The following is a 25,349-nucleotide window of genomic DNA, read 5'->3' as shown; positions in this document are numbered from 1 at the left end:
CTGACTCCATGTCTTCGAACTGTGCTGGGCGCTGTCGGACTGTGGCTTTCGCTGCGATGCCGACGTTGAGCCATTTATCGAAGTCCTGTAGTATACATAGATGGTATACCGTCGACCTGGCGAGGCTGAGGCCTAGTTGAACAATTGGGTCCAGTCTTTCACTGCTTGGATTGACTGATATGGCTTTTGCCGCTTGTATTCACAGATTTTCCGCTCCGCGCCCAAGTTCAGCTCCATTCTTTTGCATTTAACTCCCGCTATGTCAAAAGTCAGACTAAAGTTGAGAGTTACAGGCTCCTGCTTCTATGCATTCTTTTTACCTAGTTAACCTCTCTGACTTTCCGTTCTTCTGATTCGCTTTCTTGCCTTGTACTGTTCCTGTAAGGAAGCGAGGGAGTCAAGTTGGCAGGCTACTATACAGAGGGCAATCAAACAGCCCTTTCCTGTGCCGTTTGTATGTGTTCCTATGGAACAAACACTGCAAGCTGAAGTACAGTTTAGAACGACGGCTAGCCGACTACGAAGAGCTCAGACCTTGTCAAAGCCGCATCGTTGACTCAAGGCGAAACCGACAAGCGGATCGCTGTGGTGCAAAATGTGGTAGTTCGGCAGCGCAACAATGATGAAAACCAGGAGCATGAGAAGGAAGGGCGTCCAGGACGGGACACCCGGTCCTGGTTGCATGCTCGTCGCCTTTCTTTTGTCGCTCTACTTCGTGAGTGTGTCTTAACCCTGACCGAAAAGCGTTAACGGCTTCATGGAACACACTTTGTGTTCTGGGATACAAAAAACAGTTCCCACCCACAATTTTGGCGCTTGTCTTTCTTCTTGTGACTTCTTTCTTACGCTTTTACCCGCCTCTCTTCTGTTTATATTCAGCAGAATTTATTGCGACCGCATGTTACTATTTTCCCGACTGCGGCCTCTAGTTGCGGCGCTGCCGCTGCACCCAGGAATCTCCCGGTTCCCTCCTTTTGGGGTCTTTCTCAGTTAGCTGACCCTCGGTTTGCTGTGTATGATCCCTGCCATACACCCTCCTTTTCTCCTCCTCCTCCCTTCCTTTCCGCTGTTGCCCCCCCCCCCCCCCCCCCCCCCCCCCCCCCCCCCTCCCTTCCTAAAACGACGACACGCCCGCTTTGGTTCTTTCCAACTCCACAGGACTCGTTTAGGCATCGGGCCGTAGTGGCTATCGCATAGGTTCCCGGCCTGTGCACCCTTCTTTAACTTGCGTTCGGACTCCCCTGCTTTTTTCAAACGATGTCCATATTAACGAGTCAAAAATACATGGGCCGAATAGGCTGTGTGCATTCATCCTCTGTCCATTGTTCAGAGAACGAGTTTCTATATTGACGAGGCATAAATACACTGAAAAATTTTCGCCCCCAGAAAACTGTCCATAATTCGGGTCCTGCATATTTACGGAGGTTATATTAACGGGGCACAGATTTTCTATAATAGCCACTCATGAAACGACTTGTGAAGAATAAATCCCCAACAAAACAAACAAAAGAGGAAAAGAGCAAAACACCAATTAATCATAAAACTCGGCCAACGCCGAATAAACCTTCAGAAAATTTCGAACAGGAGTGCTGTTTATCTTATGAGGTCCCAACCGGCGACTCCTGGGCGTTTATTTATAATTTTGTGATCCCGGGGCGTATTACAATAATTGGCGGAATTGCCTCCTCGAACGCCACGCTTACATTAAAAAAAAATTATAAGGGTCGGAACTGCTAGGAAAGAGGGTTAAACGTGAACCACTTTGCTGTCGCGAACATCGGCTCGCCCGTCAAAATTCGCCGGAGCAAAATGTCCAACTCCCACGCGTCTAAAAAAAAAAAAAAAAAAAAACACGATATAAATAATCGTATGTCCGAACTGAATACTGGATGCCATTTCGCCAACAATTCTGAGACGAGCTTCTTTATGGTACTCACTTGTTTTCCGTTGAAGACTGAACTAATAAATTGCATGGTGGTGTCTCCGAAGCTGCTTCGCCGCATGCACCGTACGTGCATCCAGAGAAACCGTTTCCCCGTTAGTGTCGTATAGTTACAGCACATAAACGTAAAATAAAGACAAGAACAACAGAAAGGAAGCGAGCAAGCAACCCGGAGGGATCGCGCCCCCTGCAGTGCACGCGCTCCTCCCTTCGCCGTCCGTCTCCATGGCATCTGGTTTTGCTCATGCAGTGAATGCCGAACTGTCACCAATACACACCAAAAGGCAGTGGCGTATGTGTGCCAGCTCCGCTTTCAAGACTAGATCGCGCTTTCCAATACTTGCAAAAGAGAAAGAAAAAAAAAACTAAATGACCGCGCCGGTAAGTGGAAAGGAGGGTTGTGCTATGGGCATCTGCAAAGATACCAAAGAAAGAGCCTAATGCGAGGGAAGAAGCCTGTTCTCTTTTCGGCAGTGTACGAACCTAATTGACATACAAGAAAATATATGTAAAGAAATACCACGTTGACGAAAGTAATAACTAATGTCGCACACTAAAAACAGAAGAGTACTGCGCTTCCCAGGGCGTGTACACCATTTACAGCGCGAGAGTATGGGCGCTGCCATATTTGATCATGTGACCCTTCCGCCATCGCCGGCCTTCGGGCCTTCTGGTACAGTGTACTAGAATACTTGTAGTACACTGTACTTCTGGTTTGACGGCTTCCGGCGCGCTGGTACTCGGCTGCACGGTGCGGCGTACCCGCTGTCGCTAGGGGCAACGAGCTTGTAGACAGCCAAAAAAGCTTCATGTTAATGTCCATAGTATGTGTAGGGGCTAAAAATCTTTAGTTTAACCACGCAGTTTATTTATTGCGTCCTCCTAACTGCCTGCATTAGCTGCAACGTTTCTACAAACCCGTCAGCCGTCAACTCGTTGTTTTTTATCAATACCCCCTCTAGCGCTCTTTTTGCAAAACACGATTTTCTGTAAAACCGAATAGATTACTGATTAATCCCTCTGATTATCCCCTCAAAAAACTGATTATCCCTTCAAACTTATCTTTTTTAAAATTTTCTTGAGCAAGGGGCGAATGCATGTTCAGACAGTGCTGGCTAAGACGCATTATGAATGTTCACCATTTAACATTGAGCACAATATTTACTGCTCAATATGGACGCGCGTGTAATCCCCGACAATTGATAAGGTATCATTTTACCTCCTGTAAACGTCCTAGCTTCAAGGTTATTACTCAGCTGCTTGAAGGCCGCATCAGGCGCTCAGCGGCGTTCGCCTGCGCTCGGGCGAAAGTGACTGGAAACTGCACAGGAATTCAGAACCCACACTAGGCAGCCCAAGCAAGCGGGGATATAAAAAATCTTTGGTAAATTTCATCATTCGTCCGTGCATTAGTTTTATAAAAGCAGCAGTTATAACATGTATTGCAGCACTGCTTGTCTAATTAGAGTTTCGTTTGGTTTGTGGGGTTTAACGTCCCAAAGCGACTCAGGCTATGAGTGGAGGATGCGGAAATTCCCATCCCCCGGCGTTCTTTAAGGTGCACTGATATTGCACAGCACACGGGCGCCTGGGTATTCGGCTCCATCGAAAAGCAGCCACCGAGGCCGGAATTGAATACCGCATATCCTTGGGAACAGTACCTAATTAAAGTAAGAAGGCTCACTGACATGCCCACATTGACTTTCCTTCTCTGCACAATCAATTCTTATAAATGCATATACATTAATAGCCATGTCAAGGTACTTCTTAACGCCCTGCGAAAATAGCGCGGTAGCAGTGCAAAGGTGCAATATATGCAACTCCCCAGAAAACGTCAGGGTCGTTCTCGCATTCCCATGGCTACTGCCGGTGCTAAAACGAGCTGGGGCGTGAGGTATAGCCATTCTCTACAATTCACGGGCGCTTTCTTGTCCCAGAAAGGAACATGAACTCGTGATACACCTCCCAGAAAAACGGTTGCCTAGGCCATGATGTGCACCTTATGTAGAAAGCGCCTTCTGTTCTTCCGCCAATAAACAACAGGGTCATTAGCTCTACTTCATCGCAGAATGCTTCTACAATACAGATGACACCTGCATCAAAGCAGCGGTGTTTAAAAGTCAGCCGTCATTCTCACACAAGATGCACAGCAGCAGTCCGCACTGCGCGCCGATGCATTCCGAAGGTCAGCAATGACGGCCGTCCTAGTGGCGCCACCTGTTAGGGAGAGTGGAACTACTCTCTGTTAAAAGACATGGACTTAGTACTGCATTCCTCAGTGCTAACATGTAATTGGCTTCATTCACGTATATCTAAATAGATTTCTTAAAGAAAAAGAAAAACAAATGTCTGAAAAAATTATTCCGACATCTGGCCACAAAAATTTTCCTCCGATTGATTTGTCCGTCTGGAGCTGACGGGAGCACAAAAGAGACACGCTCAATTTGCCACACGGATTCTTCCGTCTGGACACCAAGATGTCGAGCCGGAAACCATCTCAATACTTTCTAGCTCATAAAAACATGTAGGAGAACGCTTTTCTTTTTTTTTTTTTCTGCGCCTGAATAAGAGATTTCAAGAGAAACTTGATATTATGAAGTCAAGAATCCCTTATACTCTCCTCCTTCCTCCTGCATTGCTTGATTTCAGTAGAATTTGAGAGAGAAACAAAGGGTCTTAGCGGTGCAAAAAAACATTTTTTTTATTGGGATTTTACCGCATACAAGCCCCATATAATTTTTTTTCTCTTCTATCTAGGCAAATGATTAACATGCGCAGGCTTCTTTCCCGTATACCAGCTGCGTCTTAGAAGCTATTCCGTTCGTTTCATTTTCTTGCATGTTTCAACGCTATATTGGTTATATAAGGAACGCTAGCACCTTCATCCCATTGAAGTTGTTCGGGGCCACCTGTGAATCTGTTAGAAGAAACAAGCAGCACAAGACCAAAGAGAGGTTGTTCTGGAGAGTACAAGAATATAAATTTACAGGACCGGAATATAGAACGATGATGTACAATTAGAAAGGGAGGACTTAGATAAAATGCTCAGATAGTATTGTGCCGGTTTCCCTGGTTTGTTCATGTTTTCATTTTTTTTATCTGTCAGATCACGTCCTCTAACAATTTCGCTGCACCATTTTCTGTTAATTTTCTAAGTTTCTAAGTTTCCGTGTAATGTGCAGCGGGGTCCTTTATCGAATGTAAGGCAGCAGCTGTGACGTTAGCGCCTGAAAACGGGCATGCACACGACAAACAGTTCTGCTCTGCGCCGTCTGCGCAAAGACAATTTGCTTCGCTTTTTAGTTTGCTTGTTTCTTTGCGGCAGCCAACAAAAGCACCGCGGGTCAAAGTGAGTTATGTGCTTTGCGCGCTCCTGGGTGTTTGAGCCTGCGGCAAGCATCGGCACAAACAAGTCAGAGAAAACGGGGGTGGCGAGCTCCATTAGGAGCTCGTGAAGTAAAAAAAAAAATCTCCTTCCAAGAAGACCAGAGGGAAGCGTCCTCGGGCTGCGGACATTACGGTAGAATGCCGAAAGCTGGACAGGGGCTGCGGCATCCGGTCGTCCGAACGGGGGGTAAAGGCACGCTCACACTAGCGGGAAAACGCGCAACGCTGGACGTTCTCCGCGTGCCGCTTCCCGCAGAAGCCGGTTTTTTTCCCGCAGGCTGACTTGTTTGACGTTCCGCGGAGCGATGGGGTTGGGAGCTATTTTTCCCGTCCCGCAGAACGGAGTAGCCAATCGGAGCGGAGCGCAGACCGTGACGTCAGTCCAAGTTCATGACTCCCGGCGGCGGCTGCGCGGGCGAACAGAGCATCGCTGCGGTTGCTGTTTCAGCATGAACATGCGGCTTGAGGAATTTGAGCGTTTTTTGGAATGCATTCGACCCTACCGCTTCCTCTACGACAAGACACACGGCGACTATAAGGACACGGATCTAAAAAGCAACCGATGGGAATTAATCGGACTAGAGTTTGGCCTGACAGGTAAGTTTATTTCGTTGTGGAGTGTCTAGTATCTGTTGTCGATACAAGTGTCTGTCAGCATGAGAAAAACATTTTCTGCAGCTTCCCAGGCGTCCGCAAAATTTAGAAATGCAAGGGACCGTTGGCTGAAGATAGTCAGCGGCATTGACGCCACATGTCGGAGTGGGGCACCCGGCAACGGCGACAACGGCGCGAAAAAGTGGGCGCTTTTCCCCTTGATTGACGGCATGCTGCGAAGCACGCCGCACTACGCCAGCAGGTTAGTATACTGACACCTTTGCCGCTATGTTTTACCTTTTCAGTGTGAATATTTTTATGACTTGGTACATAGCCACAGTGCTCCAAAAGAGGTTCCGCTACCATTTGCGCAGTGGGAAGCTGTAGCAGTGATGTATGTTTCCTTCTTTGCTTGCCCTACTCGGAACTTTTTCAGCGCCATAATTCTTTCTCAACAACCCGTACCGCTTCTTTTCATGCACACCTTTTCGTTCGCACTTTCGAAACGCGTGCTTAGCCCCAATATCATTGAAAAGCTAGTTAGATTTGGGTCCGACCAGGCTGCGCTAGTGGCAGGCCATACTTAGCAGTCTCCGGCTCTATTTGTGCTTGCGGCACTTTGCTATTGTGAGGTGCGAATTTAAAACACTCTTTGATATCTCCCGGGAAATATTGCAAATTCCATGTTCTCATTTCGCGTCGTTTGAACGTTTACGCCTCGGAGAGTTAGAAGAATTAAGCATATTGCCTCACTGACAGTGCTGTAAACATGTTTCTTTTTTTTTTGCACTTCAGGATCACGACAAACATACGAAAGAAAACCGGGTATGTATAGTGTGGAAGAAGGCTAGGTCAAGACGGCGAGGTCGTGGCGGCAAGGACAGCGAAGCCTTGTCCAGCGTTTTAATCCGGTCACCAACCCAGGCACGCGCCAGAGCCGGCGCCGCGGGACGATGATGATGGTATGTACAAATGAAAGAAGATGATGATGGCATGTACAAATGAAAGAAGGTCCACAGAAGGCTCACACAATCTGCCCGGGGGGTCGGAAGCGGCCAGCCTGGCCGCTCCTAACTAACCGATGTACCGCGGCGCACAAACGGTTTCAAGCGAGAGACATGGACAATTTCAGTTCCACGGTGGCGTCGATCGGCTGGGGGATCAACAGGCGCGACTTTGTAGTTAACTGGAGAAGTTTGGCTGATGATCTTGTAGGGACCAAGGTAGCGGTGGTGGAATTTGTCACTAAGGCCAGGGGTGCGCAGTGGAGTATAAAGCAGTACTTCGTCACCGGGACGATAAGAGACCACGCGATGCGTAGAATCGTAGCGGCTCTTGCGGTCTTCCTGGCACGCTGCTGTGTTGAGGCGGGCAAGATGACGGCATCTGGCCACACGAGATAAGAACTGGGTAGGTACCGATGTGGAGTAGTCGGGCGTAGAGAAGAAGGAAGCGTCGAGAATTGTAGTGGGAGGACGGCCATAAACGAGGAAAAATGGAGAATAACCGGTAGTCCGTTGTACTGCTGTGTTATAGGCGAAAGTGACGAATGGTAGAATAGTGTCCCAATTTCGATGATCCGGTGTGATATACATGGAGATCATATCCGATAAGGTGCGGTGAAATCGCTCAGTCAGCCCGTTAGTCTGGGGATGGTAGCTCGAGGTTGTCTTGTGAAGGGTGGATGACGCGTAAAGAACTTCGGCAACGACTGTCGATAAGAAGGCCGTCCCGCGGTCACTTAGGAGCACCCGAGGAGCGCCATGACGCAATACAATTGATTGCAAAAAGAAATTTGCTACTTCTTGAGCGGAACCGGTCGGTACAGGTGCTGTCTCAGCATAGCGTGTAAGGTGGTCGACAGCTGTTATAATCCAATGGTTACCCCCCTCGGAGAGAGGTAGGGGACCATATAAATCGATGCCGACTACGTCGAATGGCGTGGCGGGACAGGGAACGGGTTGTAGAAGGCCAGCGGGTGAAGAAGTCGGCCGTTTGCGACGTTGGCATAGAGGGCAGGATGCGACGTATTTGGAAACGCTGGAAGATAGGCCAGGCCAAAAGAATCGTTTTTTCACGCGGTCGTAGGTTTTGTCAATACCAAGGTGACCTGCAGTAGCGTCATCGTGGAGAGCCGCCAGTATTCGTTGACGAAGCACATGCGGCACGACTGGTATCCAGCGAGTTCCATCAGTGCAATACACGAAGCGGAGTAGGATGCCATCTTCGAGCTTGAAATTGCGAAGTTGTCGGCGAAGCCGAGCATTGGGTGGGTCCGAAGCGCCAATAAGGCGATCGATGATGGGACGGCAGTAGGCATCGGCTAATTGCTGTGAGCGGAGAGTGTGTTTGTTCTCTGCGTCGTCAAATGAAACTGTTGTGATATACGTCGGGGAAAGAGATGGTCGGCTGTGGTCATAGGTGGAAATGCATTGGGAAGAAAAACAGCAAGCCGATTCCGAAAGTGGACAGCGAGAAAGAGCGTCGGCGTCTTGGTGTTGGCGACCCGATTTATAAATGACGTCAAAATCGTATTCTTGCAGGCGTAGAATCCAACGGCCAAGTCGGCCTGTCAAATTTTTGAGCGAAGACAACCAGCAAAGAGCATGGTGATCGGTCACAACTGTGAAGTGCCGACCGTATAGGTAAGGGCGAAACTTTTGGACAGCCCAGACGACGGCAAGGCACTCCTGTTCTGTAATAGTGTAGTTTTTCTCAGCTGGAGTCATAGTCCGACTGGCGAAGGCAATCACTTTCTCACGCGAAGTTGCATCGCGCTGCAGAAGTACAGCGCCAAGACCGATACCACTGGCATCAGTGTGCAGGATGGTTGGAGCGCTGTCACTGAAGTGGCCAAGAACAGGGTCTGATGTGAGGGCGTGCTTCAGGTTATTAAAAGCAGCTTCGCACTGTTCAGTCCACACGAAAGGGCTGCGTGCTTTAAGTAGTTGATGGAGGGGAGCAGCAATACTTGGAAAATGCTTTATAAAACGCCGGAAATAAGACGCCAGGCCGAGAAAACTGCGCAATTCTGTAGTCCGTTGTGGACGAGCAAATTTCAAGACCGCGATAATTTTTTCAGGGTCTGGACGAATGCCGCCATGGCTGACTAGATGTCCCAATATTTTAATTTCCTTCTGTGCAAAGTGGCACTTCTTGGTGTTGAGCTGAAGGCCCGCTGAAGCGAGACACGTGAGGACCTCATTCAGGCGCGTGAGATGGTCGTTAAAAGTTGACGAAAAGATGACAATGTCATCCAAGTAGCATAAACAGGTTCTCCATTTTAGGCCACGAAGCACAGTATCGATCATCCTTTCAAATGTCGCTGGTGCGTTACAAAGTCCGAAAGGCATAACATTAAATTCGTAAAGGCCATCGGGAGTTGCGAAAGCGGTTTTTTCTTTATCGTCCTCGTGCATAGGTATTTGCCAATAACCCGAGCGGAGGTCCAAAGTCGAGAAATATTGGGCGCCTTGGAGAGAGTCAAGGGCGTCATCAATTCTTGGCATTGGGTATACATCTTTGCGGGTAATTTTGTTGAGTGCGCGGTAATCAACACAAAAGCGTACCGAGCCGTCCTTTTTTTTAACTAACACTACTGGGGAGGACCATGGACTTGTCGAGGGACGAATAATATTGCGATGGAGCATGTCATTTACATTTTCTTCAATTACCTTTCGTTCAGAGAGGGAAACCCGATAAGGCCGTCGGCGAACGATAGAGTTACCTTCAGTAATGATGCGATGGTGCGCAACACTAGTCCGTCCCAGTGGTGGGGAAGTGGCATCAAAAATGGCTTGGTGTTGTCGAAGCAATGTCAGCAGTTCTTGGCGTTGGTTCGGCGTGAGGTTAGGATTAATAGTCTTTGTGAGAACAGAAAGAGAGACGTCTGTCGAAACACGGTGCTGAGGCTGAGGGGCGGTGAGCACCATCAAGGACAAAGGTTGAACATCCACCTTGCAGGGGAGAGAAGTTCCTTTTCGGAGCACGAGGGATTCACGTGAAGTGTTAGTGGCCGCTACTGTCGCTGAGCCGTTGCAGAACCTCACAAGACTAGACGGGAAGGCGATACCGCGTTCAAGATGACGATAAGATGGTGCGATGAGTACGTCCCCGTCAGCGATGTGGTCAGAAACAACGGTAAGCAGTTTTTCGCACTGAGGAGGCAGAACAGTATCAGCGGCGGCAACGAGGGGATGATGTCGTTCAGAAACTTCAGATGAAAAATCGCTTTCTGTCATATGGATAACACGGTCGCCACAAGAAATTAATGCCGAAGCGGTTGACAAAAAATCCCATCCAAAAATTATCAGATGCGCACATGGAGAGAGCACAGCAAACTGCACATGATGGCGGACGCCGTCAATAACAACTCGTACGGTGCACTTTGCTAAAGGGCGCAAAGGGACGTCATTGGCTCCACGGAGTTCAGGCCCATCATATGGTGTCGTAACTTTTCGCAAACGGTAGCACAAATCAGCGTGAATGACAGAAATTGCAGCCCCTGTATCAATTAATGCTTCTACCGGTAATCCTTCAGCGAAAACAGAAATCACATTATACGGGCGATCTGGAGGACTTTTGGTAAGTTCGCAGACTGCAGTTTGACCTCCGGAAACTGCAACGCTTAGTTTTCCGGATGGCGGACAGGGAGAGTTGTTGCGGGTCGGAGAGGGGAAACTGAGCGGCGGTATGGGGATAGGGACCGACGTCGGGACGCATGGGTTCCACGAGGCTCAGACGAGGATTCTGGAGGTGGAGATGATCTTCGAGGTGGGCTGGACATAGGAGGTCGTCGCTGATAATATGAGGGTACGTCACTTTCGAATGCGTCATAACCACGCCGCTCGTTCTGAATACGGCGACGGCAGAAGCGGGATATATGTCCTCGTATTCCACAGTAGTAGCACACTGGGCGAGAGGGGCGCCAGGGTGCGTAATAGTGTGGCGTAGGCTGAGCCGTCGTCACGGCGTTGATGTGGTTGTAGGGCGATGCCAGTTGGGGCGGCGGAACAAAAGGAGGGGGTGATGCTGCGACGTGCGCGTAAGTCGATGCTTGGCGGGGTGCAGGAGGGTCGGACGGCATAGGTCGCGTGATTGTTGCCAGCTCATCTTTAATGATGTTGAGTAGACCGGCGTCATTAGAAGGTACGGAAGAATGATCGCACCCGTGTCGACAGACAGGCTTGAGGGCTTGGAGCTCCTCCCGGATGATGGCTCGAATCAGTGCCCGTAGATCCAGGTCAGCATAGGTCGGGCCTGTAGCAATGCTGGGCTGCAATCGGGAGGACTGCAGCTGGTCGATGCGTTGGCAGGTCGCAATAATGGCGTCAACAGTAGAAGGATTCTGGGCAATCAGGGTATTATAAGCCACAGAATTAATTCCTTTTAAGATGTGGTGTACGCGTTCAGGTTCCGGCATGGTGGGACTAACACGCCGGCAGAGTGCAAGTATGGCCTCTATGTAAGACGCGTACGACTCATCGGGACCTTGGAGGCGAGAGGCGAGCTTGTTCTTCGCGACCTCGGTGCGAACTGCTGGGTCGGCGAAATATTGGCGGAACTGCTGCTTGAATGTTGTCCAGTTAGTGGTGTGGGGTTCGCGGTTAATAAACCAGGTTCTGGCGACCTCAATGAGGTAGAAAGAAACGTTCAGAAATTTTAGAGCGTCGTCCCACCGGTTGTAGTTACTGCAGCGTTCATAGGTGTCCAGCCAGTCATCGACGTCTTCGTCGCGACGACCAGCGAACAGCGGCGGGTCGCGTTGTCGTGCGGGCATAGTCGGAGGGGGTGGTGCAGCCGAGGTAGAGGGTCCTGCCGATTCTTGGGTGCTCTCGGTAGACATAACGATGGTGGCAGGCGGTAAACAGCGACCGGAACGTAGCTCCAGCGAGAGGCAGGGCACAAAACAGCAAGGGGATCAATTCTCACCTCCACCACTTGTGGAAGAAGGCTAGGTCAAGACGGCGAGGTCGTGGCGGCAAGGACAGCGAAGCCTTGTCCAGCGTTTTAATCCGGTCACCAACCCAGGCACGCGCCAGAGCCGGCGCCGCGGGACGATGATGATGGTATGTACAAATGAAAGAAGATGATGATGGCATGTACAAATGAAAGAAGGTCCACAGAAGGCTCACAATAGTTATGACCTGCAGCTGTGATCTGCATGCATGCTTGTATGCCTGAGCACCAAAATGTTCTTGTGTGGCGTCTGTTATGCAGACAATCACAGGGGCCGAGTCAACCGAGTTGCAGCAGGTTTGCTACCCCAGAAAGGTAGGCAGTATTGTCGGCATGTTTGGCTGGCAAACGTATGCAATAATGTCAAGCTTCTGATTGTATTTTAAGCAGTCTTGAGGCAAGGTGAGAGGGCGTTTCAATCTTCAGTGGGCTTATTTCATGCAGTACTGACACAAGACAGAGCTCTCCAGACATGGAGCTTCTAGGAATGTAAGTACACACTCAATAAGCAAGTGTGTACTGTGCTATACACTACACACTACAGGTTTCGACGTTTTTGTACCTTACAAGGATAAACCATACATTTGTGCTTCTCAGTATGTTTTCAAGCAGTGTTGGTACATGAAGAGTACAAGGAATGTCATATTTCAATACAATTATTTCATGCAGTGCCGATACAAGCAGCCAGAGCCCTGCAGAGGCACAACTTCTCGCATTGTAAGTAGACACATCCATATATAAGTCATATCATGCCATAAGTTCAGTGAACTGACATTTTATGCAATCCAGGTATGACGACACAGTTGTCAACTCGGATGACGACGACAGCAGGTAAGCATCTACCAGCCTTTTTACTGAAATTAGCAGGAACTGCCTGCAGTAATTGATATATATCAGAAAGTTTGGAAATGCATTGTTTGTCATGCAGCCCGGCACCTGCCCAAGCTAGGGTTCCAGGGTCTAGCAGCCCTACAACGGCTCAAAACTGGGGGCCGCCGCCTCTTAGCCCTGCACCAGCTGAGACTGAGCTACTTGGGCGATACACACCCCCAGCCAGGTAGACAAGCAAGCAAGCAAACTTTGTCATGTAGTCATTTATTAACTTTTTTGTGCTTTTTCTTCTCAAGGCTGTCCAAAGGAACACCTTCAGGTGGGCCACCTTCACGGTATGTACTTGCAAGTGTCATATTTCCTAAGATAAAAGATTAAAAAAATGGTGTGAAACAATGCAGTTTTCATCATTTTGCAGAAGAAAGAAAAGGACAGAGGACACTTTTGAAGACTGCGTCAAGGCGAGCCTTGACAGATGTGCTGGCAGTCTTGCTAGCATGACGAAAAAACAAAAGAATGAACAAGAATGTGACGACAGTGACGCCGCGGGCCGCTTAGTCACTGCGAAGCTTCGTGCTCTAACACCAAGGCAGCGATCGGAAGCTATATTTAAGATTTCTAAAATTTTGTACGAAGCCGAGCAAGAAAGTCTGGAATTTTGAAGGAAAATAAAGCTAACAATTGTTTGAATTCAAGAGTATCATGCCTGCATTAATTTTAAAGAATATCTTTTAGAGCAGATGCAGCATTATCCTGCTTGTTTTACCTTCCGTCCTGCACGGTTGACAATCCTTTCTTGCCATGGAACTTTGCCATCCGTGACAAAATATTGTGCAAGTCTGTCACGCACATCCATAGCAGACCTGCAACACAACATCGGAGTAGCTCAAGATACACTGCATAAAAATGTTGATTGACATAGGCTTTCCCTATTTACCTTGCAGAGTGGCAGCCTTGTCTACTTATTCCTCTAAGTCCTGGAAGGTCATTGCCGTCTGTCCTCCATAAGCCAGCAGTCTCATTTCCCTGCCAGTCCTCACTGTCGGCATAGCCAGGTGGGCTGTAGGCAGATCGTGCCAATGCGCTCTCCGACATCATGAAGTTATGCAGCACAACACATGCCTTGCAGATATTTTCCGTCGTTTCCTCTGATGCTCTAAAGGGCCTCCTTAATATTCGCCATCTTGCCGCCATAATTCCAAACGAATTTTCAATGACGTCCAGATGGGCTTAATCTGTGCGTCTGCAGGTCTGTAAATGAAAGCATGAGGCATATTAATTGAAAGCAACTTGCCACATTAAATCATTTTAAATTTTAGCACTACAGCATGAAGGAACAATGAAAAATAAAGTGGATAATGGCTGTATTTGACCAAATGCTTACTGCTCTAGATCATCATCATCAGCAGCAGCCTGACTATACCCACTGCAGGGCAAAGGCCTCTCCCATATTTCTCCACTTAACCCGGTTCTGTGCCAGCTGCATCCACTTGACCCCTGCGAACTTCTTAATTTCATCCGCCCACCTAACTTTCTGCCGCCCCCTGCTACGCTTTCCTTCCCTTGGAATCCAGTTTGTTACCCTCAGCGACCATCGGTTATCCTCTCTTCGCACTACATGTCCTGCCCATGTCCATTTCTTCTTATTAATTTCCACTAGAATGTCGTTAACTTGAGTTATTTCTCTGACCCACTCTGCACGCTTTCTATCTCTTAATGTTACCCCTACCATTTTTCGTTCCATAGCCCTCTGGGTTGTCCTCAACTTAAGTAGAATTCTCTTGGTTAGCCTCCACGTCTCAGCGCCATAGGTGAGTACAGGTAAGATGCAACTGTTATATACTCTCCTCTTTAGCGATACCGGTAAGCTGCTAGTCATAATCTGCGAGTGCTTGCCAAATGCGCTCCATCCCAATCTTATTCTTCTTGTTATTTCTTTTTCATGGTCCGGATCTGCGGTTACTACCTGTCCTAAGTAGACATATTTGCCTACTACTTCCAGTACTTCGCGACCTAATGTAAACTGCTGTTCCTTCCGAGGCTGTTGAACATTACCTTAGTCTTCTGCATATTGATTTTCAAGCCTACCTTTCTAGTTTTCCTGTCTAGGTCATCAATCATTATTTGCAGTTCATCCCCCGAGTTGCTTAGCAAGGCAATGTCATCAGCAAATCGCAGATTACTGAGGATTACTGCTCTAGATGGCGCGTTACAAAACGCGTCATGTCACTAAGGATGGCTTGCATTCTATATTTGACTTAAAAAAACGAGTTTGATTACTGCAAGTACCGTTGCTTTTGAGAAAAAATATGTGGCTGGTTACTGTGACAAAAAAAAAATAGAGATTTTAATGTGGACTTCAAAGATCACAAACTAAACTGTCTGTTTAAATGAGCATAATGCTCTTTGGTCCCATTCGACTAGGGTACTTCACCCAGATATTTGCTCTAAAATGGAAAACAAATAACAGAATTACCTCCTGGGCAACAAGAGCAACTTTAGTGAGCATCAGGAAATTACTGGCTATAAAATGCATAATGCTATTCATAAACAGGCTCACCACGACGGGCATAGGGACGCATGAGGAATGTATTCAAAGGGAAGGCTTCATCACCTACAATAACGTAGGGAATGTCACCTGCCGACCCGACAGTGGTGGGGGCTGGAACACCACACCAGTTGTTGGTGAGATCTTTCAGCAAATCTGAACGTAAAAATATTCCTGAGTCCCCTTCACCACCATAGTGGCAAAGATCCACATATGTGAATCTGAAACAAATGTCATAAGAGAAGGAAATCAGTAAACTAATAATGAGTGCTATACTAGCAGGTGAGAAAGACTAGGTTAAACCTCTCCAAAATAAATGACGCCACTATAGGAGAATATTTTACTCTGATATTGCTAAAAATATTAAATGCATGCTATCAGAACGTGTCTAGGACTCGTGTTTTTATAGCGCTCCGTCGTAAAATATTTCTCTGCAGATGCTCATTGTCTGCTGCTGCATTTCTTACAGCAATCAGTCAGCTTTGACATTAACGTTTACCGTTGCTACAACCAAAAGAGCAAAACACCGAGCTGTACATGGCTAGAAATAAGTTGAAACCAAGTGCAGGTAATAACTTTACCTGTAATGTGCATCACAGCAGGCCAAAAGGACAACACTGAAAGTTTTTTTGTAGTTCATGTTTCTTGACCCAGAGTTATTCGGGCATTCAATGTTTACATGCTTGCCATCAAGGCTTCCAATGCAATTTGGAAAATTCCAATAGTTTTCCATGTCCAATGCAATCTGAAACAGACACAAATTTGGCAGCAGTAGCTGGCTTAGTAAATAATTTCATAGAAGTGGGGAGAGAGAATAGTGCATATAATGATCAACCAATTAAAATTATGCAAACATAAATGTCCTCATCTCTGCTTCCTGTTTGTTCGGCTGAAACTATTTTCTTTATGAAACATAAATAATTTCACGAGTTTCAAACATTTACACGTAGGTCTTGCAAAACAAAACAATTCATATAAAAAAATACTTAAAAACCTCTGAAGATGCGAGATTTCACTGCGTAATCACAGCACAAAAAGAATAAAGTAAAGGAGGCACTCCAGGGTGTAGCACTGACCATTCCATTCAACTTGCACTACATGTCACGGCAACATGTGCATACAATGTTTTAACAAGTTCTGCGGTTTGTTGGAGAAAAGAGATGTTTGTTTCCCAAATTTGTTTCCTTAATTTTAGATTAAGGGTTATCTGAACTGTCACTGCAAGGTGGCATAAACAGTAACGTGAAATTTATAGTCGTCCATGCAATGAGCTAGTACTGAACACCTTTGCACTGTTAGGAATGAGGTGGCAAGGTTCATATGGATAAGTAGAGTGCATATTTTTTCAACGCAAAATTAAAGACTGGACTAAAGGAGGAGACAGACAAGGGACAAACGCTGAAAAATTCATATCGGATGTTGCAACACAGCATCTATGACCTCTATATTACGTTTTCACATTGCTATTCGTTTTCTTTTTTTTTTTTTAGAAAAATAATTTTCTTACCTTTCTCCATTCTACCTCAGTCTGAGGAAAAGGAATGTATTCATCCCATAGATTCGTCCATATTGCAGCTGTGGTTTCTCTTATGAGGACTGAAGCTGTTGATCGGCCAATTAAAAAATTATACGATAAGCTGCGGAACGTGTCCCCATTTGCAAGAAACCTGGAAAACAATCACATATATAATAGAGATATTGAGCAGCAATAAACTGATCGGTACCTTTTGTAAGAAGACAGAACTAATTAAAAATTAAAACAACAATGTGTCTAGTTGCACTGCATTGAAAGGTACTAACAGCGCACCACATTATACGGAGCAGGTTCAGCAAATACATCTGCGGTAAGCTGTCAACCATTTTAATTGGATAAGATTCGTCATAGACATTCACCGTACTGTAATTGCCAGTCGATCGTGGGCCGAAATCGGATCTCTAAATGGAGTCACCTGACGGCTGAGGCTGTGCTTGACGAAGCCCAGCAAAGTGTCAAAGGTGCTTGGAGGCATCCGAAGGTAGCTAAAAGGGGACAGGTGATATGTCAGTTATACCCCGTACGACGAGCACCGACTTTACGAATGCATCACAAGAAACAGTACTTACTCGCGAAAGTAGGCCTCGTCTTCCGCTCGCAGCCGTGGCAACAATAGGCGTGCCTGTCCTTCTTGATCTCGACGGCGAAACATGGGTCGCACCCAAAATCGGCGCTTCCGTGCATTCCGTGCACGGCGACGGTGCACAAGCAACGAACAGACAAGTATTAGTACGTTGACCGTAGCCAAAAGTTCATCGTTAGAACCAGCCATCCTCCGGACAAAAAGGGCGACGGGAGAAAAGCTAGCAGACGATCAAGACGACGACGCGGGAAAAGTGCGCGTTTTCCCGCCTTCTCTGGTGTCACGTGACTATCACGTTCTCGCTCAACTGGTTTGGGTACTCCCTCAGCGCCTCCTCTCTCTGCATTCCACGACAGCCGCAGCGGAAAAACGCGCGTAGTGTGAGCTTCATTCCGAGGAGCTGCGACGCAGCGGCGCCGTTGACGCTGCACCGCTGCGGGAAGTTTCCCGCCAGTGTGAGCGTGCCTTAACCAAACACCGAGAGTCGGCGGGTACACCGCGGCAGTACGCTCGAGGTCAAAAGGGGCTCTCTTCGAAGAAAGCCGCGGCAACAGCAAAAAGCCTAGACCTCACAATTTCGACCTCACACAATGACGACCTCACTCAACCTCAAACTCACGCGTGAGGTTGAGGTCCGATTTCGTGACCTCACTAAAAAAATTTCGAGCTGTCACCGACCTCACCTCAACCTCACCTCACTCCGTGAGGTTTAGATCATTTTGAGGTTGAGGTCGACCTCATGAGGTGGAAACCTCATGAGGTTTCCCCCCTCTGCGACAGAACGATTCAAATTCAATCGGCGGAGCCAGCAAGACGGAGAGTCTATAGCAGCATATGCAGTGGAGTTGAGGCGCTTGGCAGCTTCCAGTGAATTCGGAGGATTTCTAGACGAGGCTCTTCGAGATCGCTTTGTAGTGGGCCTCTGCAACAGCGAAACGCAAGCCGAGCTGCTGAAAAGAAGCAAGTTAACGTTTTCGGATGCCTGCGACATCGCGAAAAGCATCGGGCTGGCGCGAAAAGAAAGTCTGGAATTTCAACCAACCGGGATGCAAAGTGCAGTGAACGCCGTGCGTAATAAGCTAGGCGGTGGGAAACGGCCACAGCAACATGGAGCTTCATCCGGTGCAGGAAGGGACCGAGTGTCTGAAACGCCGGAGTGTTTCCGGTGTGGTTCAGCGCACGAAGCGTCCAGCTGAAAATTTCGCAAGTATCGCTGTCGCGTCTGCGAGCGTTACGGGCACTTGGCGAAGATGTGCACGTTCAAGTCTAGAGACGGGGAAGTTGACGGTTCCAGTCGAACATAATGGTTAGTACAAGCAACTTCCACTCATTGTTGTTAAAATGCGCAACAATAGCGACACTGCGTTGCTAGGTCATGACTCGTTTAAGGCTCTTAAGCTAGACTGGTCAAGCGTGTACGATGTGTGTTTAGACAAAGTTGCGGCGCTACTTGAGAAGTACGTGAACGTGTTCGAGCCCACTCTGGAGCTGATTAACAGCAGTCCAGTCAGGCTGGTTTTGAAGGAGGGGAGCAACCCCGTATTTTGCAAGGCGCGACAGGTGCCATTTTCTTTGAGGGAGACCGTGTCACTTGAACTGCAGTCTCTTGTTAGCAAGGGACTGTTAGTACCTGTACAGAAAAGCGACTGGGCAACACCCCTAGCAGTTGTGCCTAAAGCGAACAACAAAGTCAGAGTGTGTGGTGACTTCAAGGTTACATTGAATCCGTGCCTGCGAACTGATCATTATCCTGTTCCCATGATAGAAGATTTGTTTGCAAAGTTGTCTGGATGCAAGTATTTCACAGTGCTTGATTTGTCTACGGCGTACCAGCAACTTGAACTGCATCCATAGCCCCAATCATTGGCGGTTGTCAATACACACCTGGGGCTATTCAAGTACACGCGTTTGCCCTGTGGCATCCCAAGTGCCCCTGCTATTTTCCAGTCTGTCATGGACGATGTGTTAAAAGGGCTTGAGCGGGTAAGCTGCTACTTGGATGATGTACTTATCGCGGGTTGAACATTTGACGAATGCTTTCAGAGAGTGGAAAGCGTGTTGGTACGTTTTCTGGAGAGAGGCATACGATTGCAAAGGGAAAAGTGCGAATTCTTTCAAACGTCTCTCTTACCTAGGCCACATTCTTGACGACAAGGGCATATGGCCATCGGATGAAAAGGTGAAAGCTATAAAAGAGGCACCAAGGCCAAAGGATGCTGCGCAGTTACGAGCGTACCATGGGTCTGATTAACTTCTACGGGAAGTTTGTGCCGAACATTTCAGCTAAGCTGAAGCCTCTGTACAACGTTCTGAACAAAGAAAATGGATTTCAGTGGTCACGGGAAGCTGAGCAAGCATTTCAAGAAAGTAAGAGCTGATTAACGCAAAGCAATGTGCTGACATACTATGATCAAAAAAAGCCGATAGGACTAGTGTGCGAAGCTTCGGCTTACGGCATAGGAGCCATTCATTTTCATAATATCGGAAGCGACGAAAGGCCAATTGCCTATGTTTCCAGAACGTTAAGTAACGCCGAGCAGCTGGTTATGCTCATATTGAAAAAGAGGCCCTTGCTGTTGTTTTTGGGCTGAAAAACAAATATCTGTTCGGGCATCGCTTTGAGATTTACTCTGACCATCAGCCATTGGTAGGCTTGCTCGCTCATGGTAAACCCAGGTAAACCCGTACCAGTGACGACAGCAGCTCGCATGCAACGCTGGGCTTTACTGCTCGCAGCGTACGATTATCGTTGGGTTTACCACAAGGGTCAAAATGTTCGAAATGCTGGCGGATTTTCACGGTTGTCACTAGCGCATCGCAACGATGTCTCGGATTATGTGCATTTCTTTTCAGTTCTTGATGATGTGCCGCTGCGGTTGAAATTCAGAAATGCCCTAGAACTGACACAGTATTGTCAAAATTGTTGTGGTACACGATAAATGGTAGAGATGGGTCACTCCGGAACGACCCAGATCTTGGGATCCGCTCCTTTCAAAGAGCGAGTGAGCCATTTGGCTCCGCAAAGTCGGAGCCGTCGGATTCGGAGGCATCGGATCGGTCGAAGCCGCCGGAGCTTTCGGAGAGCTGGTTCTCTCGTTCAGTGAACCTTTCCGTCATAAGCGAGTGAGACTTTCGCGCCATCTATTAGCCATGCGAGGAAGCAACCTCCTGCCCTTTCTCGCAGCATTCTCCATAATTTCCTCGCCCTCGGCTGTCTTTTGAGTGGAGTGTGCTGTTCTTTTGAAGAGCGAGTGAGTTGGTTCTTTTGCTTTTGTTCTATGGATGGAGACCTGCTAGATGGCTGGAACAGTGGTTCTTTTGAAAAGCCGGTTCTTTCATTCAATGAACCTTGTCTGTCGGAGCCGGGTGAGATTTTTCATAATGCAAAGCGAAAAAGCAACTATACCGCCCTTCCTTGTTAGTGTCACAACCAACCCATTGCCTTCGGATCTTCCCGCGAATACGGCGGGCGCACTACTGCTGGTGCCCGCACTTTTCTTTTTTGCCGTTTTGGGGTTTCGTTCCATGCCGACGAGTGGGGACAGGTACTCGTACTCGTACGTCTGCTGTGTAAAGTGATCCGCGCCAATCCCTTTGGCTCTGTAGGCGTAATATAGTGTGACAACCAATGCCACTGAAGGGGGGAGTAAAGAAGCCTTAATTGGCAAAGAATGGCCCTCGACGCCCTCGAGGCCGGGCGTCAGGAAATCGAGGCTGAAATGTGGATTTAATAGATGGCCTGAATGTCTAGCGCTGGCAGTAACTCGGGCACAGAGGGATCGGAATACCAGCCGCAGGGAACAGCTTCAGCGCGAGAGAGATGGGCGCCGGAGACCAGCGATGGTGGCGATGGTGATGCCGCAGGGTTGTTTCTTCTTCGTCTTCTTTACATTTCCCCCGCGTGAAGAAGTCGCCATCCTGGCGACTCAAGGGGAAGGGACAACCAGAGGGTTGTAATACGGCTTGAGGCGGCTAACATGGACAACCTCACGGCCGCGGCGGCGGTGGTCGGAAGAAGGGGTGACTGGCTCGATGATGTAATTAACAGGGGATGTGCGTTCCAAGACGCGATAAGGTCCGTGGTACTTCGTTTCTAGTTTGCTGGTGGCAGGAACGCATAGCCAAACGAAGCTGTCGGCCAGGAACGTCGGAGCAGGGGTATCGCTATCATGCTGATCTTTGCGATAGCCTTGAGTGTTGGAGGTAAACGTGCGAGCTAGCTGACGGCAGTCCTCAGCCTTCTGTACAATATCGGACAAAGCACTGTACTCAGAGGCATCTGGATGGTATGGCAAAATTGTGTCCAGAGTACAAGATGGTTCACGGCCGTATAAGAGAAAGAAGGGCGAAAAACCAGTTGTTGCCTGGGTGGCAGTGTTGTACGCGAATGTTACGAATGGAAGTACCTGGTCCCAGTTGGAGCTCCCAGATTCAGATGTAACATACATTGCGAGCATGTCCCCAAGCGTCATGCCCAGCTTTTTGGGACATGTACTACTCACGCCATCTACCGGCAGGTGGCGGCGACAGGGCGCGTTACTTAATGGGAACGGGTACAAAAAAATACGTAAAACGTGAACAAAAACACGTACGCAAAATGATTCCGGGATTTATATAATATAGAGTTAGCCGAACATTGTGCCGAAGTTTCAGCTCTGTGCTCTTATTACACGAGCTTCCCAGCGCGTCTGAATATTACGCATTGCTTCCTATGGCAAGGCACCAAAATTTCCCTCTTTTTCAGACTTTGAAACTGTATAGCGTCGTAACGCGGATAGATATCGAAAATGATTCCCGGTTTTAGGTACCCTAACATATGCTGATTAAAATGGTTTGCGTCGATCTGGCATAGATTTAATCATGCAGCTTCCTGGGGCCGTTTTATGTGCAACCTGATGTCGCTTCGCATATGAAACACGGCGCCTGCAGTGGGCAGTTACGCAGAATAGATGGTTGGGTGATTCCACATCAGATGGATCAAAGCGTGGCTTGTCGAAATTTTTATGTGATGTTTCCTGATGTTTGAATAAAAAAATATCTGCAACTGGTTTTAATCCATTTTTGTTTTCTATAAGCACCGGGTATAATTATTGGCCACGAGGTCTAGCGCCGCGATTAAATGCTCTGCTGTTTGGCTAAGTTTTTATGAATGACATAAAATGTTAAAGTTATGTAAATAAAATCGTTTGACTACATATCAAAATATTTTTATTTCCGCTCAAATATTTTTATTTTTGTTTTTTATAGCGAAATTTTAACGAAACGTCAGCCCAAGGAAACGACTTTTTTTTTCCTATTTTGCGTATCTAAAAAAAAAAAAAGGTTACTACAAAGCAACAGAAATGCGCATTATGTTTCATGTAAACTTATCTATCAAACTGCCAGCGCTCCTATCTAACGTTTCCGATTAAGCGTTATGATCGGGCTAACTTCAACAAACGCTGCGCAATGGAAAGTTCGGACAACAATGAAAATACTTTGTATTTCTTAAAATTAGTCCACATATTATCCTCTACATCAACTTTCATAATCACTAAAAACTTACTGCGTAATTTCATTGCACTAATAGTTACGGCTTCTTTAATGAGGTCCCTCCGTAAGGCTCAGCGCGCAATGCGGATTGTAGAGTCTACGGGGTCATTCCAAGCCAACGCATCCAGACATTGCACTCGACCATCTTCGATTTCTTTTTAAAAAATTATGGCCTGTTGTATTACTGTGATGAATATTATCCTGGCCTTGTTTTAGCGGAAAAACATTTTCCAACGTCGCCGCCGTTTGCAAACGGAGCGAAACCTAGCCGCACAATCAAATTTGTAAAAATTAAAGTTCTTGACGCACAACTTTTAAACTTTTTCATGCAAATAAAACAAACATGTTTAAAATGAGTGCACATATAGATTATTTATTGTAAATAAAACGCGCATAATTATGATTTACAAACATTTCAAGCTCTGAAAGTTACATTTCGTTCTACTGCATACCCTTTAGAGGAGGCACTCGAAGCAGTGGAATAGGTCTCTGTCCATGCCGTCGCAGTCGCCGCATCGCCCCTGTTACGCTAGCTGCTAGCTTTACTAAAAAAAAGGCAGTTCGTTTTGAAAAGGGCAATATAGTGCGAACATAAAATATTTTAATACACACTGTCCTACGCAACAATTGGAAACAAAATTTGTACAGTCAGAATCACCGCGTCATTACAATGTATTGCTGTTACATATACAACCTAAGCAGTCCACTAAAGATGTCGCTATAATATGAATGTTGCTATAAACATTTCACAACAGACAGGACACATAAAAGAAGCAATGCTTTAAGAAAAAAAAAGGAAGGCAAACTTCTCGTCGGTTAGCAAAGAATAAGTCAGCAAAAGTTGACGTAATTTGAATATAAATATGCTCACGGTTTATACAGCCAATGCAGCTTATGTCGGACAATGTAGCAATATCCTTGAGAGTTTCAAATGTTGTAGCTCGAGCTCCCCAGATGGTGCAGAAACAACGGCACAGAACGGCAGACCATCACATGCAGGAATAAGCGGACAAAGGAGTCAGGCCCTCCTAAATAACCTCGGGCGTAGTTTTGGCGCCTTTTTTGCCTGACAGGAGTGCTTTCTTCTATATATCTTCAGTCCTGCTGTACCTGATTGGTGTATTTTCCCTCGCCGGAGACGTCTCCGCAGTCTCACTGACTTTAGATATTTAGCTTTTGGCATCGCAAGTGTGTGTGTGTGTGTGTGTGTGTGTGTGTGTGTGTGTGTGTGTGTGTGTGTGTGTGTGTGTGTGTGTGTGTGTGTGTGTGTGTGTGTGTGTGTGTGTGTGTGTGTGTGTGTGTGTGTGTGTGTGTGTGTGTGTGTGTGTGTGTGTGTGTGTGTGTGTGTGTGTGTGTGTGTGTGTGTGTGTGTGTGTGTGTGTGTGTGTGTGTGTGTGTGTGTGTGTGTGTGTGTGTGTGTGTGTGTGTGTGTGTCGCGCGGCCCTGCAGCCTAATATATGTATATGTTTATTTATCCACTGCACAGACGAGAGAGTTTTCTTCTTGGTCTCAAATTTAGTTCGCCGCCTGTGCTACGCTATGAGCAAGGAGGGCAGGCGTGTGTAGCTTAGAATGCTTCTTTAGAGGATCTAAATATACACACTGCACGTTCGCTACTCCCAAAAGCACGATTCAGCCCCATGTCCCATTTCGTTTCTCCGTATGTGTACATGAAGCGCCCCTCTCCACCCATAAAAACTGGGCAGTAAATCGTGCCTACTTAAAGCACTCGAACGCTGCACTCTTCGTTCTCTTCGCGCATTTGTCCTGACTCTTAGTGTCGTACATCAATATGTCATCGGGAAGGCCAAGTCAGGCAGCCATGTCAGTCACATAGAACTGACAAAATGAATGGCGATGCAGGGAAGAAAAAAGCGACAGTATGGTGCTCTTTGTTCTGGTGCCTGTGACGGGCGTAGGTGGGTATTAAAGCGAAAAAAAAAAAGAATAAACCAAGACCCGAGGATAAGCCCCTTTACCATGCGTTCAGCAGGGAATCTCAGAATGTGAGAATACACGCTTCCAAGAAAAAAGCAATTCCCCTGCCCGCAGTGGCCCAAGTGTCCGAACCCCACTTTGCGGAGACATACATCTCCGTTTTTTTTGTGTCTTTTTTTAATATAGCCTTCGTGAACTTATGCAGAAGACCTCTTCCTGCAGCTGGTCGCGTGCTCGAATTCTTGGTAGCTGCAAGGAGGAAGTTTGTACACCAGTTCTGTAGCTTCAGGTCAAGCGCAGACGTTTCGGCCCGACATTCTTTACTTGGGCTTCCGATGTTTCAGACTCGTCAGGCGAGCAATAAGCTGGGCTTTAAATCAAGAGATGTCAGTTTTATTGCCTGTCTCGGCTGCAAATGCTTTCTTCCTTTGTAGGACACGCGAGGGGCGCAGGCCAGCGGAAAGGAGTCAGTGGCGAAAGCTTGGTCCCGCACAGAGCCAAC

General features: G+C 47.3%; 1 protein-coding gene across 1 annotated transcript; it reads left to right on the top strand.

Moving 5' to 3' along the window:
- Positions 1-12,564: 12,564 nt before the first annotated feature.
- LOC146205096 (uncharacterized) lies at positions 12,565-13,588 on the top strand. Its single transcript, XM_084589786.1, has 4 exons — positions 12,565-12,712; positions 12,810-12,938; positions 13,009-13,047; positions 13,131-13,588. Exons 1-4 carry the CDS (start codon positions 12,660-12,662, stop codon positions 13,372-13,374), a joined length of 465 nt encoding a protein of 154 aa, XP_084445912.1. The 5' UTR covers positions 12,565-12,659; the 3' UTR covers positions 13,375-13,588.
- The last annotated feature ends 11,761 nt before the right edge of the window (positions 13,589-25,349 follow it).

The sequence above is a fragment of the Amblyomma maculatum genome, chromosome 1 (assembly GCF_055883805.1).
Source record: "Amblyomma maculatum isolate TAMU_Amacu chromosome 1, ASM5588380v1, whole genome shotgun sequence".
Lineage (NCBI taxonomy): Eukaryota > Metazoa > Arthropoda > Arachnida > Ixodida > Ixodidae > Amblyomma > Amblyomma maculatum.
The sequence above is the reverse complement of the archived record's forward strand: the minus strand, read 5'-3'. Positions and strand labels throughout refer to the sequence as shown.